This window comes from Pelobates fuscus, chromosome 2 (assembly GCF_036172605.1).
Source record: "Pelobates fuscus isolate aPelFus1 chromosome 2, aPelFus1.pri, whole genome shotgun sequence".
Classification (NCBI taxonomy): Eukaryota; Metazoa; Chordata; class Amphibia; order Anura; family Pelobatidae; genus Pelobates; species Pelobates fuscus.
Window position 1 is genome coordinate 84,742,970 of NC_086318.1, and position 20,012 is coordinate 84,762,981.

Genomic DNA, 20,012 nt, shown 5'->3' on the forward strand with positions numbered 1-20,012 from the left:
GAAAGTGGAGCATCACATGGAAAAAAAAGGTTAACCCAACATTGAGGTTATTTTTTAATGTTTTAGTCAATGGTGTAGTTTCCAGAGATGTGATGGTTACTTTTTTATAGAATTTAAACATAACCGGTCCTGTTACTTCCTGGTTGATTAGCTCAGAAGGCAGGTCATTACCCAGAGCACCTTGCACAATTAAGCAGCATTGGGAAGGCTGTGATTGGACAGCCACAGAAAGTTTGAATGGAGTTAGAATGGGAGGGCTGTTGTTAAATGTACCCGGTGACGATACAGCTCAGGGGTGTTGGCCGGGGGGAGGACAATAGGTCCCCCCTATTGGTATTTAGGGCCCCCACCCGCCGCTCAGGGGTGGGGGCCGGGGGGGAGGACAATAGGTCCCCCCCCTATTGGTGTTTAGGGCCCCCACCCGCCGCTCAGGGGTGGGGGCCGGGGGAGGACAATAGGTCCCCCCTATTGGTATTTAGGGCCCCCACCAGCCGCTCAGGGGTGGGGGCCGGGGGGGAGGACAATAGGTCCCCCCCCTATTGGTATTTAGGGCCCCCACCCGCCGCTCAGGGGTGGGGGCCGGGGGGAGGACATTAGGTCCCCCCCCATTGGTATTTAGGGCCCCCACCCCTGAGTGGGCTTGAGACACACCATCATGTCACGAGTGCTTAAAGGGACACCAGAGCACTACAGCTCAATGCCACTGCAGGCTTTTCAATGTAAACATTACCTTTTCAGAGAAAAGGCAGTGTTTACATGAGCGCCTAGTAACTCCTTTAGTGGCAGTCACTCAGACGGCCACTAGAGGCGCTTCGTAGTCCAGTGCTGCACATTGTGCATTGATTTTATGCATTGATTCAATGCACCTCTATGAGGAGATGTTGATTGGTGCAACCTGGTGTTTAGTCGCACATGCACAGTAGCCTCCCAGTGCTCAGGGGTGGGGGCCGGGGGGAGGACAATACGTCCCCCCATTGGTATTTAGGGCCCCCACCCGCCGCTCATGGAAGTCTATGGCGGTTCGCCGGGTTCGCCAACATTTGCGGAAGTTCGCGTTCGCCGTTCACGAACGGCAAATGTCATGTTCGCGACATCACTATTTATCACCTGTGGGAACTTCCGCTAGCTTGTCTGGCGAACTTCTATTCTGAGCGCTAGGACACTGGTACTTGAGTCGCTAATCTCCTGGCAAAGCAGGATATACTGCAGAGTTGCTCCAAGATTTAAAGGATATCTAACTAAAAACTGCTAGTGATTCTCCTATGAGCGATTGCACTATAGCAGACTGTAGATAATTACAACACAGAAAGAGACAAGGAAACTTCTTCTTGATGTAGAAGCGAACTCCAAATCAACTGGCTTATTGTATGAGCACACGAGCACACGAGCACACAGCTTTTTCTACATTTACAGGTATGACACACTTGCTTGCATAATACAGGAAGGAGTATGCAGGTACAGTAATTACAGTGTGGAAATGATCAGAACCAGCTCTTGCAATACCATGGGTCTCCTGGACCAGCTTACCTTAAGCTTACAATAGGCAGAATGTGAGACTGATGACATAGTCCCACCTCTCCCTGTGCTGGCTAAACATCTTACAATGGCTTGCTAGGTACATTTTCTGATCCCATCAGAGAGCCTGGCAGCTAGCTAAGGAATCTGAGAGCGAGAGTAACTGAACACATTACACATACACTAGTATTATTATTGGTATTTATATAACGCCCGCCAACTTATTACGCAGTGTTTTATAATAATTAGCATAACGGTTCCATTTCCCTCTTGTAATCCTACATGTTACAATAAGGTAGAACACAGATCTACAATGTAACATGGTCCTGAGATCATCATACATGCGCACTGCTTCTCTGAGTCAGGGTAGTGGCATTATGAACGACATACACTCTAGTTCTTAGTCCTGCACACATTCTATCGCTAGCGTTGGTAGAAAAATGGCACTGTGAGTTCTCAAATGGGGAACGGAAAATAAGGCAAATAGGCCACTCACTACATACCCCCAATGAAAAAATACATAATTAATTATTTGCATACTTTCATTGGGAGGAGGATATATCTCCTAAGTAGAGATAACAATTGTATTTGGGCAGTGGAGTGTCCCTTTAAGGAGGTTGTAGTGTGGACTGCCAGCTACAGATTCAAAGCTCAGAGCAATGGTAACAAACTGTAGATCATGTATAGACTTTCTAAGGAGCAAGGATCAGAACTGTAAAAATATATGATTTACCTCAAATATTATAGGAGGTATGAGAGATCGTCTGTGCTTCACAGCCGCACCATCTGCTAATACTGTTCTCACCTGAAAGATAAGCAAATGCAATGGTTTACAGGACATGTGGGCATCATCTCATATAAATGGTGCTTATCGCTGGTGAGTTTTTTTTCTTACCCTTTCTTCCAGGCTTGAGACCAAGGACGTGAGCTGGCTCAGTTTATTCATTATGTTACTAGTGCTGGCATCACAAGGTATCTGCAAAAGAGATTCTAGAATTACTAATGAGTGCTTTATAGGTACCTGTTCCTACTTGGCACAATTTAAAGCATTTTTTTTTTCACTACTAAGAAAGATATTGTAGTCAGTTAGTTTTGATCACAGTCCTTTAAATGTATCAATACAGGGGGTGTATATATCTACTATATATAATATATTATGTTTCCTAAAAATTAGAGTGAGTCACCTGTTCCCAATTCTCTCAACCAGTGTGTTCATTCATTGTGTACATTGCCAGGGTGTCCCAAATCCCCTTTAACCTTCACACCCAACCACCAGGACAATAATATACCAGACAAATCCCATGGACATAGCACTATCAAATGCAATAAAGACAAACACAGAGGCCAATTAATAATATATATTGTAAAAACGGGAGGGAGGACTGGAAGAAGCTGGTGCATGGGCGTCCACAGGGGGGGCAAGGGCGGGCACTTGCCCCCTCCTGGATTTTTCACCTTGTTTTGCTATTTTTCGTGTGAGATTTAAAATGAACTGCAATACCGGCGCCGGCCTGTGTATGGAGAGAGACAGGGACAGGAAGCTGCATCTATCCCTTCTTCTCTCTGACTGACTGAAACCGCAGGGGAGCAACACATGCAGGCAACAGAGACAGCCTACAGATCAGGTAAATGAGGGATGGGGATGGGGGAGGTTTAAAATAGCCTATAGATTAGGCAAGTGAGGGATGGGGGGAGATAGCCTATATATATTAGGGGAGTAAGGCATGGGGGGGGGGCAGCCTATATATATTAGGGGAGTAAGGCATGGGGGGGGCAGCCTATATATATTAGGGAAGTAAGGCATGGGGGGGCAGCCTATATATATTAGGGGAGTAAGGCATGGGGGGGCAGCCTATATATATTAGGGGAGTAAGGCATGGGGGGCAGCCTATATATTAGGGGAGTAAGGCATGGGGGGCAGCCTATATATTAGGGGATTAAGGCATGGGGGGGCAGCCTATATATTAGGGGAGTAAGGCATATGGGGGGGCAGCCTATATATTAGGGGAGTAAGGCATGGGGGGAAGCCTATATATTAGCGGAGTAAGGCATGGGGGCAGCCTATATATTAGGGGAGTAAGGCATGGGGGGCAGCCTATATATTAGGGGAGTAAGGCATGGGGGGGCAGCATATATATATAAGGGGAGTAAGGCATGGGGGGGCAGCCTATATATTAGGCCAATGAGGCATGTGGGGGCCAGCCTATAGATTAGGCCAGTGAGGCATGGGGGGGGGGGGGCTATAGATTAGGCCAGTGAGGCATGGGGGGGGGGCACTATCCTAAAGATTAGGCAAGTGAGGCATGGGGAAGGGAGCCTATAGATTAAGCAAATGAGGCGTGGGGGGGCTAAATGCAGGGGCAGCAAGGAGCAGGAAGGGTCTGCAAGGAGCAGGAAGGGTCTGCAAGGAGCAGGAAGGGTATGCAAGGAGCAGGGGCAGGAAGGGTCTGCAAGGAGCAGAAAGGGACAGAAGGAGCAAAAAGGTAAAGGAGCAGAAAGAATCAGAAGGAGCACAAAGGTAAAGTTGAAGAAGGAGCAGAAAGGGACAGCAAGGAGCAGAAAGGAATCAGAATGAGAAAGGAGCAGAAGGGCGCAAAATAAGCAGAAAGGTAAAGGAGCAGAAGGAGCCAAATATAGAAGACAGTGTCAGAAGAAAAAGAAGACTGTCAAATGAAGGAGAAGAAAAGGAGATTGGAGCAGGAAGGACAAATTAAGTGAACCCTCCACTTTATTCTGGACACCACATCATAAGGCTTTGGTACCTGGGCCTGGCAGGGAAACTCTTGACCTTCTCATCTCCCCAGGTAAAAAAAATATATCAGTGTTAATGTGTTCACTTTTATTTACTGAGTGTCAGGAAGCACAGAGTGCCGCTGGGTAGGGGTGTTGCTGATTGGCTAGAGCGGTCAGCTGGCACTCTAAGCCAATCAGTATCTCCCCATTCATAAAAAAGTAAAAAAATAATTATGAACCGGGAACTAGCGATTGGCTTAGAGCGTCAACTGTCAACTCTAGCCAATTAGCGGCACCCATGCCTGATGTAAGTCTGCACTTCCTGACACTCCGTTTCAGATGCCGAATACCACTGAGGGACCTAGAGCTGGAGGAAGCTTTTGGGGTTAAACCATTTGAGAGCAGTTTAACCCCTTAAAGAAAAGAGCGCCCAGGGGCTTCCTGGCATCATAGCATTTTCATTTAGATGAAGTTGTTATGGTGACCAGAATGTTCCTTTAATATGCTTAAAGGAACACTATAGTGTCAGCAATACAAACATGTATTCCTGACACCATAGTTGTGAAAACGCTATTCACCCTGGCTTTATGTGATAATGACTATGCTCCTCCCCTTCATGACACTGTCAAAAAGGGGCCAAGCATAGATGTCATTACAATTATGCCCCCCCCCCCTGGAAAAATTCCTGCGGACGCCCATGAGCTTGTGGCTTTGCTTTTGCCATGTCTCCCTAAAGTTTGAACCCTACCAGCACGCAGTAGTGCTAAGTGAATATAGTTGTACACAATTCACTCTCAGGGATTAGAAAACCCCTTTGTTGCTGCAGACAGAGCCAGATTAGAGTGAACTCTAACCGGAGATGCTGCAGGCTATAGTTCACTCACCACTGGACCACCGGGGCTGGTGTTCTCTCACTCCCCGAACAAAGTCAGTTTATTTATTTTGCTCCCATCGGCACTCCACAAAATACCACCCAACACATTCACACACTGTACCCCTCACACACTGTACCATTATTTAAAGGAACACTATAGTCACCTAAATCACTTTATCTAAATAAAGCAGTTTTAGTGTATAGATCATTCCCCTGCAATTTCACTGCTCAATTCACTGTAATTTAGGAGTTAAATCACTTTGTTTCTGTTTATGCAGCCATAGCCACACCTCCCCTGGCTATGATTGACAGAGCCTGCATGAAAAAAAAATTGGTTTCACTTTCAAACAGATGTCATTTACCTTAAATAATTGTATCTTAATCTCTAAATTGAACTTTAATCACATACAGGAGGCTCTTGCAGGGTCTAGCAAGCTATTAACATAGCAGGGGATAAGAAAATCTTAATTAAACAGAACTTGCAATAAAGAAGGCCTAAATAGGGCTCTCTTTACAGGAAGTGTTTATGGAAGGCTGTGCAAGTCACATGCAGGGAGGTGTAACTGGGGTTCATAAACAAAGGGATTTAACTCCTAAATGGCAGAGGATTGAGCAGTGAGGCTGCAGGGGCATGTTCTATACACCAAAACTGCTTCATTAAGCTAAAGTTGTTCAGGTGACTATAGTGTCCCTTTAACTCTGTGCCCTCAAACACACTTACTGCACCCTTCACACACACTACACTCCCCACACACTCAAACACATTGCACCCCTCACACACAGACACACACACACACACTGTACCCCTCAAACACACACTGCCCCCTCACACACACTGCACCCCTCACACACAAACACATTGCATCCCTCACACACACATACACGCCGCACCCTCATACACACATTGAACCTCTCTCACACACATAGCACAACTCACACACACATTGAACCCTACACACACACACACACACACACACATTGATACCTTAACACTGCACCCCTAAAATACAATGCACCTCTACCACACACATTGCACCCCTCACACACTGCACTCCTTACACATACATTGAACCCCTCACTCGCATTGAACCCGTCACACACATTAAACTGCTCACACACACCTTGAACCAATCACACACACCTTGAACCCATCACACACACATTGCATCCCTGGCACACACTCTGCCCCCACACCCTAGATCCCATATAGACACTACATCCCTTATACACACACTCTACCACTTACACACACTACAATCCAGGCACACACTGCACCACTTACACACACACACACACACATACACACTACAGCCCTTATACACACTCTGGATCCTCTACTACACCCACACACACACACACACACACACACTACATCCCTTATACACACTCTGGATCCTCTACTACACCCAGACACACACCGAACACAGAAAACACCCCTATCTGGCCCAACACCCTTCTCACTGGGCCGCTGTGATTAAAAAATGCCTGGGCAAATGTTTTTTTCCCCAGTCCAGCCCTGATATCAATGAGGAATATAAACAGAAAACAGGCTATGGCACTTACGGTAGATTGTGTTTGCAAGGTGCAAATTGTAGAAACCTCTTGGCTCCCTGGGTCTTAAAAAATGAATTCTTCAAGTGCACATAATTATGATGGTATTGCTCCACTAATAAATGACTGTGATCTCTGCTAAAGACAATTTCACTTAGCAAACTCCTGTGGGATGTTTACCAAACCGTAACTTACTGGAGAGCGCTGCTTAAAGCCAGGAGACAGCTGCTGTTCAAATGTAGTCTGCAGTGATTCCAGGGATGGCAACGTGCGGGTAACCTCACTATAGGAACAATCCATACATTAGGAAGGCATAGAGTGAACCAAGGCATATGTTTAATATAAGAATTAAATAACGATAGAGTTCTGAAATCCATGATGCATTCTTTTTATTTACAATGTGAATAATAATAAATCCTGATGATCTACCAACACAAGCCTTTATTTAATATCTTGCATTAGTATATTTTTAGAAATTAAAACTTTACAGTTTCTTTGTTCAATTCCTGAATGTCAAAAATAAATAATATTGCAACAATCACATTCCAATATTCTGATTGTGAGGAAGACACAGCCAGAGTTAATACTAATGTGAGCTGTAGAAGTCATTAGAACTTTAAGCGAATGTTCTCTGGTTTAACTCCAGAAATCTACTTGGAAATCATGTTATATGCTCTTTTTACCTTTTGTCCTAATCAAACATACAATGCTCATGGGTGGCATTGGTCTAGGATTGACCTTATCAGGTTCTATGTTGCAAGTAGTCTTGCAATTAACGTACTCAGTAAATGTTTCCTGTACATGCATAGATGTAAGGTGCTTAATGTTTCCTTCTGCTTTCCCTTCCAAGTGAGTATTTATGAACCTGTCTAATTGTCCTGTGTGTGAGTATGTTTATATTATGGGAAGTGGTTTTGTGTAGGAGGGTGCAGAAATAAGAGGTTAGCTAAAACATGTTCGTTTTGGTTAAACCCAGCTTGTCCTCAGTTCTCAGCTCAAAAATACTTCCTCTTGACATCTTTCTTTCAACAACCACTTCACACTTCAAAATGGAACTCTTCTTTACTATTGCTGACCAAATCTCTTTTCCACCTGGCTATCAAACTGTTCTTCACACATTGAAACCATTTAGAGAAGCAAAGTATTAACTTGACACTAGTTTGGAGAGTTCTTATATTAGTAACATGCCAAGACAGAGGTCAGTGACGGCAAATCTTGGATCTCTGGATACTTGTTGACATCTGCCATGATGCTGGGACTTGTATGGAACAAACGTGGTATGCCATGGTTAACCATTACAGACATTATTTATTTGTCAGTCTAAGGCAATGAACTCATCTATTAAGATGTATTCAGTTATTTTATGACCTGGAAGTTCTATGTCTGTTGTATATAACTCCTGGATCAGGAACCAAAACTGGATTATTTTGAATGGATCCTCAAGGGCTGAAAAATATATATATTTGTTAATTGTACTGTGGTTGTGGTAACACTGGCTTCTCCACATTATTGAAAATCTAATGTGAACAGTTTAATAAACCGATTCTACAATTTTGTTTCATTATGGATTGCTAACAGTGGTAAAGTTGAAGAATATGTTGCCGAACTAAAGTGATGTATGTATTGTTAGTCTATGTCAAACAGTGTTCTGTAGTATTTACACAGTGTTACCATAAATTAGGATCTAATAATCACCATACATGCTACACTGGTTCAGGTAATTAAAAAACCACATCTTTTCTGACAGGTGGGACATGATACAGATGCCAAGGAGGGCTGGCAACCGTTAGTCTTGTTGCATGTTTTTGTACACGAACCTGATGGTTTATTCTACTCACACTGTTTCAACAACATACAGGTTTGACAAAGGAAGCTGTGGAGTTGTGAGGTGTGACACCACATATACCTGCAAACACAATTAGTATGTCTAGAAAGCATACACACAAATACAAATTTACATGGCAATCTAGGTTGAAAAAAGACTCCGATAAGGTTTCTCAAATTCAACTTTATAAGTGATGCAAACTCTATTTCCTGGTACTCCCAACCACACAAATGTCTTATTTCACTCTACAGTCGTTTGCAAACACCTCCTCGTCATACATACTCATCATAGATCATAGTCCCACAGTCCAGATACTGCGTGCTAGTCAAAAATCCCAGCAAAAATCTTCACAGAGCTAGGCTAGAAAACCCTTGCACAATTCTTGACTGCTGCCTTACAGCAATCATCCCAACACACCTTCAGCAGCTTTCAGTCAACAGTAGTACAATTCTATGAGAATACAGTCTACAACCTTTGTAAGCTAGTGGGATGAAAACAATGGCATCAGTGTCTCCTTTGTGAACGCTACTCTACAAAAATTCTATTTGTACACTGTAAGCATAATCAAATGTAGATTGATTATTCTTGGAACAAGGGCTTATTAACATTTTTTTTTAATTAGAGGATACTCCAGGCAGGGATAGGCACGTCTTTTTAACGCTAAATAGAGAACATATATAAAAGAACAAGCAATAATAAAAAGTTAATATAAATGAAAAATAATAATCCAGCTATTACCATAGTTAATAATGAGTATCATTCATAACCCAGTTGTCAGTAAAATTAAATATATGCAAGCATTATGAGGTTGAGAAGCTTCACCTGGCTTCCTAAAATCGATTTGCTTGCGACACAAAACTAATTTGGAATCCATACAGTGCTGGCACAAACCGTACTGCCAGGACACTGGCTAATTATTACCTGTACAGTCCAGTGCAAAGAGTCATCAGAAGTTTTTTTAACTGAGGAAGGTTCTGAGATCCATTCTGCACCATCTCGCAATCACTGCTGACGTGGTGACACAGATACTGACGTATTGCCTGCAAATGCTCGTCAGGAACGCTGTATCGTGTGAGAATTAGATAATAGAAAATTTTAGAGCACTGGAAACCAAATGCAAGTGCAAGGAACATAGTTATAGAAAAGAAAATGTACAATAAAATAAGGTAATTGAACAAAATTTTCACTTGACTAGAGTTATGGCCATATTTCAAGGTTTTATAGAACAAAATAGGAAACTCACAGGGAGAAACTTAGTCTTTTTCATGCTACAATACAATTAAACGTGGATGTTCTAGCCTCAATGCATTTGTATGTAGTTTGTTTGTTTTTTTGAAGGGGGCAGGAAAAGGGGCGGAAGGGTGCTCTTAATTCTAAAGTTTATTAATTGATTTATTTATTTTATCTGTGAAATGGCATAGGTTTATTGATTATAGAGCAGCTAAACAGGTACAGAAACAAAGGGGGCGGTAGGTTTTAGCAATAATGAGATCTTTGATCAAAAAAAGGGAAAAGGAAGAATATTGTTATGATGAGATTATAAAAACTAGTTGTGATGAGAGTAGTGATTTTAAATAATTCAAAACTGATGATGAATATACTCTCAGAATTAAAGCTACGTGTAGTGTGTGCTGCCATGCCAAGTCGCATGGAATCTTGCATCTTTAAGAGACACTCCAGCCCCCTAAAACACTTTAGTTTGATGAAATGCTGTATGTGTGAAGAGTGTTTCCTCTTTTACAAAAAGTGTAGATTTCAATAGGAATTGGCACTTTTTTAAATTAACCTTGTTTACGCCCCCTGGCTGTCAATCAAAGACAAACGTTCCTGTTACTTAATGGTTTATTTAGCTGAGGTAAGCAAAATCCAAGAGACAGGCAATTGCAAAGATTTCTCATTGAGCTGCATTGGGAAGTATGTGATTGGACAGCCACAGGAAGTTTGGGTTGGATTAGAAGGGGAGGGCTTTCGCATACAAGAGATCTACAGCTTTTGCAAGCTGTTTTTAGATATACCTCTAATGGAAAATGTATAATTAAATGCATGCAAGTTTTCATTGGGGTATATCTACTAAACATTGATTTTTATCTATATATTTAATTTGAGCAATGGAGAACATTCTGACACAGGATGCTGTTACACCACTCCATTTCATTGTCATCAGAACATGTGAAAATACAATGACTTGTCTGTGCACTGATGCATGTGTAATTGCACAGGTATTTGCCCTGCTGAAGTTTCCTTGTACTGCCAATAGCAAGGTCCTAGTTCTGTGTATCTTCTGGTTCTTGACCTGATTTGATGTAACTTCCTCTATTTTTGGCATCCTTGATCCCAGTTGACTTGTTAACTCTGTGCACTCTGTACACATTTAACCTTAGCTTGATCCTGAAGACTCTGTTGCCATTTTACCTCTCTGTAGGCATTATGTTAAGCCTGGCCATCCTAAGTACTGGTAATATGCATCTATCTTGTGTATCCTATTCTGGTAGAAGAGTATTTAGATTCACATCCTGCATGTTGACTCACTATGACTCCTTGACAGGAAGAGATGTGGTGGGCATGGGTTTGGGAAAAGAAGAAGAGCTTTTGTGTTGAGCTAAAAAGTAGTTTTTTTTTACCATGTAACCTATCATCTAAGATAGATGAGATGGTTGGGTAATATAACCTCTAATTTGTGAGCTCTTTCAAGGAGGATCCTCATCAAACAATTGTTCCTGTAACATTTTGTAATTGTTTAATTTATTGTTACATTTCTCCCTTTATCATATTGTAAAGCACTACGGAATATGTAGGTGGTATATAAATACCAATAATAGTAGAGGTATTAAGAGCTGGAAGCCAAGTAACAGAACATAAAGGAAAAGGAAGGAATCTTTGTTCCAAGAATATCCATTTATTTGCCATCTGCAAATAGGAAAATCTGGACCTGGGCCTCGACCCGTCAGAACCTGTGCCCTGAAGAGAGATGCAGTGAACTAACAGGCGGAGAGAAACTGAGAGCCCCAGAGTGCTACCTATTGGTTTAAATCGTTTTTGAGAAACATATTTGATTTGTTATGACTGCAGAAGTGTACTGTTTGCTCTCTACAATGAATAACTAAACACAAGATGCTATGGATAAATAATTAGACCAAACTGTCAACATTTTCAGAATTTGTCTTTTGATTGTGGGTGAGATAACTGGCATCCAGAATCAGAATTTTCATCAATCTCACGTGCAGAATAAAAGCATACTTCAAGTTGTCTGTTGTCGCCGGGTCATTAAATGTGTTTAATATATGATGACATTTACAATGCGAGAATTAAGACACACCTTCTTGTGTCGATGTCCTGAAGTCTTTGTAGTAACATGTCAGAGAGTAGCTGGAAATTTCCTATTACATGTTTCTCTACGGTTATTGAGGTGTCTTTTACTTCCACAGATGGAAAGGTAGAAAGATTTCTTGGTGGTACATTTGGGGGTGCTTGATCTGTGAAAAAAAAAAATACAAATAACATAAAACTTTGCATGTGTTCTTATCAGTCTTCCACCCTTATCAATAATTTACAGATTGTCAAATAAATTGTTAGACATTTACAGCTGTGTTGTCCGTACAAATTTTAGACCTGCCCAGATGTTTGCAATTCCCACGACCCTTCACCTGATTTATAGGTTAGTTTGGGGAATTAAAGGATTTTTTTTTTATTAAACCTAGTATTTTCAAGATTTCCTATTCTTTATCCCAGTTTCCAAAGCTCCAACTTTATTTATTAACAGTGGGATTGTATTCTGTATTTGCTGTACGCTTCCTTTAGAGGAGCAGAGAACAATCATTGCAAGACTTGAAATTCACTTTAAATTCCATTCTCACATTAGTAAATAACACTGCGATTGTTAAACATTTAACCCTGGTTTGTATTCAAATCTCTTATTTGCATCTCAGGCACATTTGACTTAAACCCCTTTAAAATATCCATTTCCTTAAATAGACATAAGAGTATTTAAGGAACGAAAACTATTTTTGGATAAATATTATTTACCACATTTTATGTCCTCAATCAATCAGTGTGGTAAAGTACATTTTTCATTAACCTCGATCAACCCCCAAAAAGAAACAGTTTTAGTTTTCTTCTCTACCATCGTATGATCGCTAAAGCAAAATGCATAGCACCCATTCATTTTAAAAGGACACATCATGGCTGTACTGTGCAGGTACATTTCTCTTGCAGGTTTTGCTTGCATGCACAATGCATCCTAACATTACACTGGAGATTAAAAGAGCTACTTGATTAAATTCATCAATGGTTTAATGCACATTAATGGGAATTGGATGCAAGGAAATATTTTCGAGCTTTTATGTTCTTAATCTCAGATTCCAAAACTGCCAAGTTATATATTCACAGTGAGTTTGTGTTTTATTTTTTTGTTTGTGTTCCCTTTTCCAATCCATGTCAGCATCACCTATAGGTTAGCTTCTCCCTGTGATAGGACAGGAATCTGCCATTAAAATGATGTTATTTATTTATAAAATATTTTACCAGGAAGGATACATTGAAATTTCTCTTGTTTTCAGGTATCTCCTCGGCCCACAAACACTTCATTGTTACATTAAGGTGCAATATAATATTACAGAAAAAAAAATACTATATATATATATATATATATATACATACACACATATAAATTTAACACACAATAGATAATCTATATAGTCAACCATGACAGGTGCATTCTGTGCTGAGGTATATTGCCATAGATCTCTTAAAGGATTTTAGATTAAATGAAGATTTGACTGTGTCCCTGAGGTTATTTCATAATTGCGGTGCTACTTTATTTTTGTATTGCGGTATGTTAAATATCGTGCTAGTACTGGATCGGAGGTTATAGGAGGGGGGAACAGCTGAGGAGAGCATTCTATTCGGGTAGGATGGGAGCTCCCCAGAAATGCTCTTATGCACAAGGCTGGAAAGATGAAGAGTGAGTCGGGATTCCAGCAATAGCCAGTTCAGCTAATTTAACATGTTACAATGATGGGTCAAGTAATAACATTCTAGTACAAAACGGCAGAACAATTTATACAATGTATTAAAGGGACACTCCAGGCACCCAGACCACTTCTGCCCATTGGAGTGGTCTGGGTGCCAACTCCCACCACCCTTGACCCTGCAAGTGTAATTATTGCAGTTTTTATAAACTGCAATATTTACCTCGCAGGGTTAAGTCCTCCTCTAGTGGCTGTCTATCAGAGAGACTTCCGTGATCTTAGAACACAAAAAGTGTGTTAAACTACGCTGGACGTCCTCACGCTATGCATGAGGACCTCCCATGTCGCCAAAATCCCCATAGGGAAGCACTGAATAATGCTTTCCTATGGGGATGTCTAATGCGCATTGGTTTCTTGAATTGCTTGAATAGATCATGCTGACATGAATTGGCCAGGAAAAGGGTTTTTGGTTCTCTAAAGGGAACACTAACAAAAAAAAATAAACATAAACTTAGTGTGAATATATAATTTTGGAATCTGAGATTAAGAGGAAATGAAAGTTATGGTAAGTATGGTGACAATTTTCTGTTTTGCGTCTCATAATCTTATAAATTGCTCTGTTATCTTGTGCATCAATGCATATTGTCCATTTAGATTGCAAGCACAGAAGCCTTCTTACATACACCTTTGCATAAATGTACTACAAATGTTAAATTAAAGCCCACTGCAGAGCTCACTATTCCATTTTGTTCCAGCATGTCTAATGATATATATCCCCCTGTCCTTAACCCAAGTGAAATTGCTATAATTTGTAAAGCTCTCTTAATAGGAGCCCTAAATAAGAACTGTTAAATTAATAAATAACTGCCTAGATATGGTAAGATGAGATTATTATATTACAAAGGTACTATTATTTATTTTAAAAAAGAGTATTGATTCAAGTGATCAAAATATAATTTTACCTTTTTATAAATCAATTGTTAAGAACCCACCTTGAATATGTTGTGCAATTTTGGGAACCAGTTATAAAAAAGAATATTGCAGAACTAGAAACATACGGGGGACGGAAAACATTAGCTATGAAGAAAGGCTAGAAAACTGCATTTGTTTTCTTTAGAAAAAATGTGCCTCGTAGGGGAAACGATAGCACTATACAAATTTATACAGGATCAGTACAAACCGCTATGTGGTAATCATTAGAAGGAATATGCAAGAGTCCCCCATTGTGACTGGAAGAAAGGCATTTTTGCTTTCAGCAGAGGATAGGATTGTTTACAGTCAGAACAATAAAGTTGTGGAATTCTCTGCCTAAAGAGGTTGTTTTATCAGATTCTATAGATATTTATTTTTTAACCCCTTAAGGACACATGGCATGTCTGACATGTCATGATTCCCTTTTATTCCAGAAGTTTGGTCCTTAAGGGGTTAAAAGGCCTGGATGTTTTTTTCCACAAACAGAATATTAAAGGATATAATTAATATGTATATGTTATACGAACAGGTTGTTACCGTAATTTAAAGAGAAATCTGATTGCCATTATGGAGTCAACAAGAATTGTTTTCCCTCTTCGTGGCATCATTGAAAATGGCTAGAATTGGGGTTCAACAGAATAAAAGAAGGTTTAACTTGATGGACAGTGGGCTTTTTTCAAACTAGACAACTATGTTACTATGCACTATGTAACTATTGCTTCCATGTGTTTTGCGAGTATTTTGGGTTTTGGGTTTTGCAAGAAAGAAAATGAGGAAACTGTGGAACAGATCACTGTTGTATTTCTCACAGTTATTGCTCACAATGGAAAAAAAATGACTGAATATAGATATAATTGTTTTCTGCAAAAAGCAGGAGCTCATTATTTGTATGATGCAGGCATTTTCCTCTGATGTTATTCTGTATAAATGGGGACGCATACACTCTCTTACAAAAGGCGAGATTGTCTCAAGTTTTATCATTCTGAAATTCTTTTCACAAGTGAATGCTGACTGAGCACTACAGTTAAAGGGTTACTCCAACCAACATAACCACTTCAGTGATTTGAAGTGGTTACGGACATGCAGAGTTTCTGCCTCAAATGCTGCACATTCAGAGATATTTGCACTTGGGTGCTGGGCTGCCAAATATCAATTCTGTACAAATATTACATCTGTTGTCAGCATGCACTGCACGCTGTCAACAAAGGTAACAATCTTCTCCCTTGCAAGAGGAAGCTTGCTCTCCCCTCCTTCCCTCTGTGCGATCTCTCCCTCCATTATTTAAATCACAATTTTTTTATTTTTTAGATCGAAAATCCCTCCCTCCTCCCTTTACTAGCTTAGGACGCACACATGCCCTCTTAGGAGATTGGTGCCAGGAGCTTTGTATGGCAATGTAGTTCAGGTAAAAGTTAAGTTTTAACCTTTTTTTTTTTTTCTTTTTTTTTTTTTACTTTAACCCCTTAAGGACACATGACATGTGTGACATGTCATGATTCCCTTTTATTCCAGAAGTTTGGTCCTTAAAGGAACACTATAGTCACCTAAATTGCTTTAGCTAAATAAAGCAGTTTTAGTGTATAAATCATTCCCCTGCAATTTCCCTGCTCAATTCACTGTCATTTAGGAGTTAAATCAGTTTGTTTCTGTTTATACAGCCCTAGCCACACCTCCCCTGGCTATGATTGACAGAGCCTGCATGAAAAAAATACTGGTTTCACTTTCAAACAGATGTAATTTACCTTAAATAATTGTATCTCAATCTCTAAATTGAACTTTAATCACATACAGGAGGCTCTTGCATGGTCTAGCAAGCTATTAACCTAGCAGGGGATAAGAAAATCTTAATTAAACAGAACTTGCAATAAAGAAAGCCTAAATAGGGCTCTCTTTACAGGAAGTGTTTATGGAAGGCTGTGCAAGTCACATGCAGGGAGGTGTCAATAGGGTTCATAAACAAAGGGATTTAACTACTAAATGGCAGAGGATTAAGCAGTGAGGCTGCAGGGGCATGTTCTATACACCAAAACTGCTCCATTAAGCTAAAGTTGTTCAGGTGACTATAGTGTCCCTTTAAGGGATTAAGGGGGAGGGGTAGTAGCAATGCCCAACAAACTTAACCTTTAAAAAGGGTTGTAGTAAGCAACCAGGTAACTAGGGCATTGTAAGACCAAAAAACGAAACTTTCAAAAAGTGTTGGAGTAACCCTTTAAGGCTTGGGTCCTCAAACTCCGCCCCCCGCCCCCCCCCCCAGATGTTGCTTAACTACAACTCCCAAGATTCTTTGAATTACATAGATAGCCAGAGAATCATGGGAGTTGTAGTTCAGCAACATCTGGGGGGCCGGAGTTTGAGGACCCATGCTTTAAGGTAGTAAACCGAAATGCGAAGTTTAGCTTTATTTTTTTCACATGCCCGTGCATTAAAACAATGACAACGTTGGGGGCGGGGCCGCACCGCCGAGCCGAACGGTCGCACACCAGAACAGCTCCTGCAGTTTCTACTGGTTTTGGCCCTGAAAAAACGCACAGGACCGGCACTTACTTGACGACTGGCAGCTGTGACCGAGCTGAAGACACCCTGGTCCCGAGGAGAGGCTTGCTGCACAGTTTTAGTCCCTCGGAGGGGTGCTCACCGTCATCCAAGATGGAGAGCGCCTGGGCGGTGAGCGGGACGGACGGCCGCTGCCCTGCTATCCTGCCTACCAGCTGTCGACCAGAGGCACGAAGTTAGGCGGGTGTGGCCCCGTTTCCCCCCCCCCCGCTGGACCGGTGGGGGTGATCCCGGTCCCCACCCCGTGGCCCCCTGTGAATGCAATACCACCAGCACTCCATTCCGCAGAAGGGTTAAACTAGAGCACGGAGGCCGCACACAAGATGGCGGAGACCACGTGCCGAGCCACTTATACTAGAGGGAAGCTCCCCCACTCACTTGACTCCGCACCAACGATATACCAGCGCCAACTAAACATGAACTGGCAGCTACCTGCTACGACCACACTAAAAGCACAAAGCCCGGTCCCAGGACGAGCCAAAACTGGCAGAGCAGGCAAAGACACAGCATGCCAACTTAAGAGCAGGGATCTGCTAACAGACAACACTGCACTAACATGCTTCAACCTACAACCCTCGGCAAGGAACACTGTACCAACATGCTGGCCTCATCTGCCGTACTTCCCAAACCCAAACGTAAGGGGCAAAAATAAAGAAACCAGAGCGAACTGCCTGCGGAGATAAAACATCGGATTACCCCATCTACTAAGCTCCGCATCCTGCATGCAACGGAAAAGACACAAGTCCACAACAGGGGGTCTACCACTTCGACACTTACCTGGCAAGAAATCACTACGGAGAATTTCAAGCTGTCATCCCTCCTTGATCCCTCACTGAGAAGGGTCACACGGTACACGGACACTGACTGTCATCTTGCGGGCATGGGGGTGGCGGGGGGTAGAAAAGCTTGCAAAACACTCTCTTATCCGAAATTCTTTCATAATCTTATTATTCAGCTACCTAATAACCAAACTAAGTAACATGATGGTCCCCTCGGGAACAAGCATCTACCTTAACACCCTTGGACAAGCGTCTGCTACACTCTTATATAACATAACCTGTAGATAAGCCTGATTACTCTTTCATATACACGTTAAGATTAGCATCATACTGTTGTCTACTCTTATATAATATAAAAAATGTGCACAGTCTATCCATGCCATATGATTGTCTATCTATGCTTATGAAAACTCTGGCATTTGCAGTTGTGGCATTGCTAGTATAGAATGTACCTTGTCTAATAAATGCACAACAAAATAAAGAATTAAAAAAATCAAAAAAACAATGACAACGTTATTTATAACATCACACTGCGTGCATGTCATGTCAAACATTAGGCAATAAGCTTAAGGTAATGTGGTTCATGTAATCTCCCGGAAGAAAGGAAGGAAGTATGTGGCTGTGAACTAGTGGGAAGCCTTGAAACAGACTGAATGATCAGCTAATTTACTGAATGTTGGGGGCACCCCCAGTCATTGCCATACTCATTTGGAGAAGCATGGGTAACAATTAAAGAACAATGCAAATATAAACGTTACTTTTTTTCAACGAATTAAAAGGGGCTTTAACTTAGTGATGAACATAACGATCCCTTTTAGCCCAGAAGCTATTCCATTTTAATATCCCAAGACGAAAATTCAAACACTCTCTCATGTACTTTATGTTAACAGCAGCGAAAGGCTGTCTGGTGAACAATTGGAGGTCATTTAACCCGCCTTCTAGGAAGGAATGGTATCTAAAGATTGAATATTTCCACGCCCTAGAGGAACTCAGATGGGGATCCCTAGACAAATACCATAGGTACACGGACATATGGCAACCTTGGAGACAATTCTTACAGGGACTACCTAATAACACCAACGCTGCATCTTTAACTTAGTAAGGGATACAAACCCCACGAAGGCACACCCTAGTCGAATTATGGCATATAACAGTACGCAGGGGTACAGAATTCAATACTACACTTACGTTACTAAGGCGTTTTGGGGTCAAAATCTGGTATTACAATCCCTATTAGTCGTTGTATGTATAGACTTATATAATAGTTGGTCAGTGTATGAAACTGTGAAGTCACTTGACTTAACCTACACGTATGAAATTTGATGTAATGCTGCTTATTATTTTGGATTTATATAATTTTTCTTATCCTTGTATAGCTCGTTGTTTTGTGTATACAACATGATAAGGCTGTATCACTGAAAAATGAATAAAGGGGGCGGAGTTAACAGCCGAGCTGGAAAGTCGCATAGCACATGGGCTCTTGCTGTACTAGCCAAAAAAGCATAAAAAATAGCCGTTTGCCACCTCCAAACCGGCAACCTTTCAGCTCAAGAGATCGCCAGGCACTTCGCCGTCAAGATGGGGCGTAAAACGAAGAAACCCAGACCGGATAAAACGAGACAGGGCCCCAACATCGCGGAACTCTTGCGACAAACGCAGGGGGCGCCTGGGCCCAAAATGGCCGCTTACCCTGAGACCTTCTCCGAACTATCGGATGATTTCTCCTCTAGGGAGGAAACACCAGACTTACCCCAGATGGCAGCGCCAAAGCCGAATGCCCGGGTAGGGGACACCTCACTGGTGACAACGGCGGTTCTCAAGTCCCTACTAGACGACCTCCAACGGACTCTCCAAACGGACGTGGCGTCCCTCCGGGCCGACATCCACGGCCTAACAGGAAGAATCGGAACCCTGGAGGCATCGACTACTACCCACACGTCACAGATAGCTGCACTACAGCGAGAGGTACAGGGCCTCAAAAGCCAGAATGAAAGGCATGAGAGCCAGTTCGCAGCAATAGAGGACGCAAGGCGGGCCAAAAACTTAAAAATCAGAGGCATCCCGGAAGATATCCTGGCCGCGGAGCTCCCACACATGCTGAGGCGGCTATTAACGGCACTGTTACCGCCGCGACAAGCCAAAACAGTGCAGCTGGACGGCTTCTTCCGAGCCCCGAAACCAGTAAAGGCACCTACCACGGCATCCCGAGACCTCATCATACGCTTCCATCACCACAAGGATAA

The 20,012-nt window shown here is 41.9% G+C and overlaps 1 protein-coding gene across 3 annotated transcripts in view; it reads right to left on the bottom strand.

Moving 5' to 3' along the window:
• INPP5D (inositol polyphosphate-5-phosphatase D) overlaps nt 1-20,012 on the bottom strand; it is a 125,594-nt gene that overhangs the window by 53,235 nt on the left and 52,347 nt on the right. For all 3 annotated transcript variants that reach the window (XM_063442377.1, XM_063442376.1, XM_063442378.1), the window contains exons 4-8: nt 11,815-11,971; nt 9,420-9,560; nt 6,869-6,956; nt 2,411-2,491; nt 2,249-2,320 (exon numbers count right to left, since the gene is read on the bottom strand). In XM_063442377.1, coding sequence (XP_063298447.1) covers nt 2,249-2,320; nt 2,411-2,491; nt 6,869-6,956; nt 9,420-9,560; nt 11,815-11,971 — 539 coding nt within the window. The remainder of the gene's footprint in view (nt 1-2,248; nt 2,321-2,410; nt 2,492-6,868; nt 6,957-9,419; nt 9,561-11,814; nt 11,972-20,012) is intronic.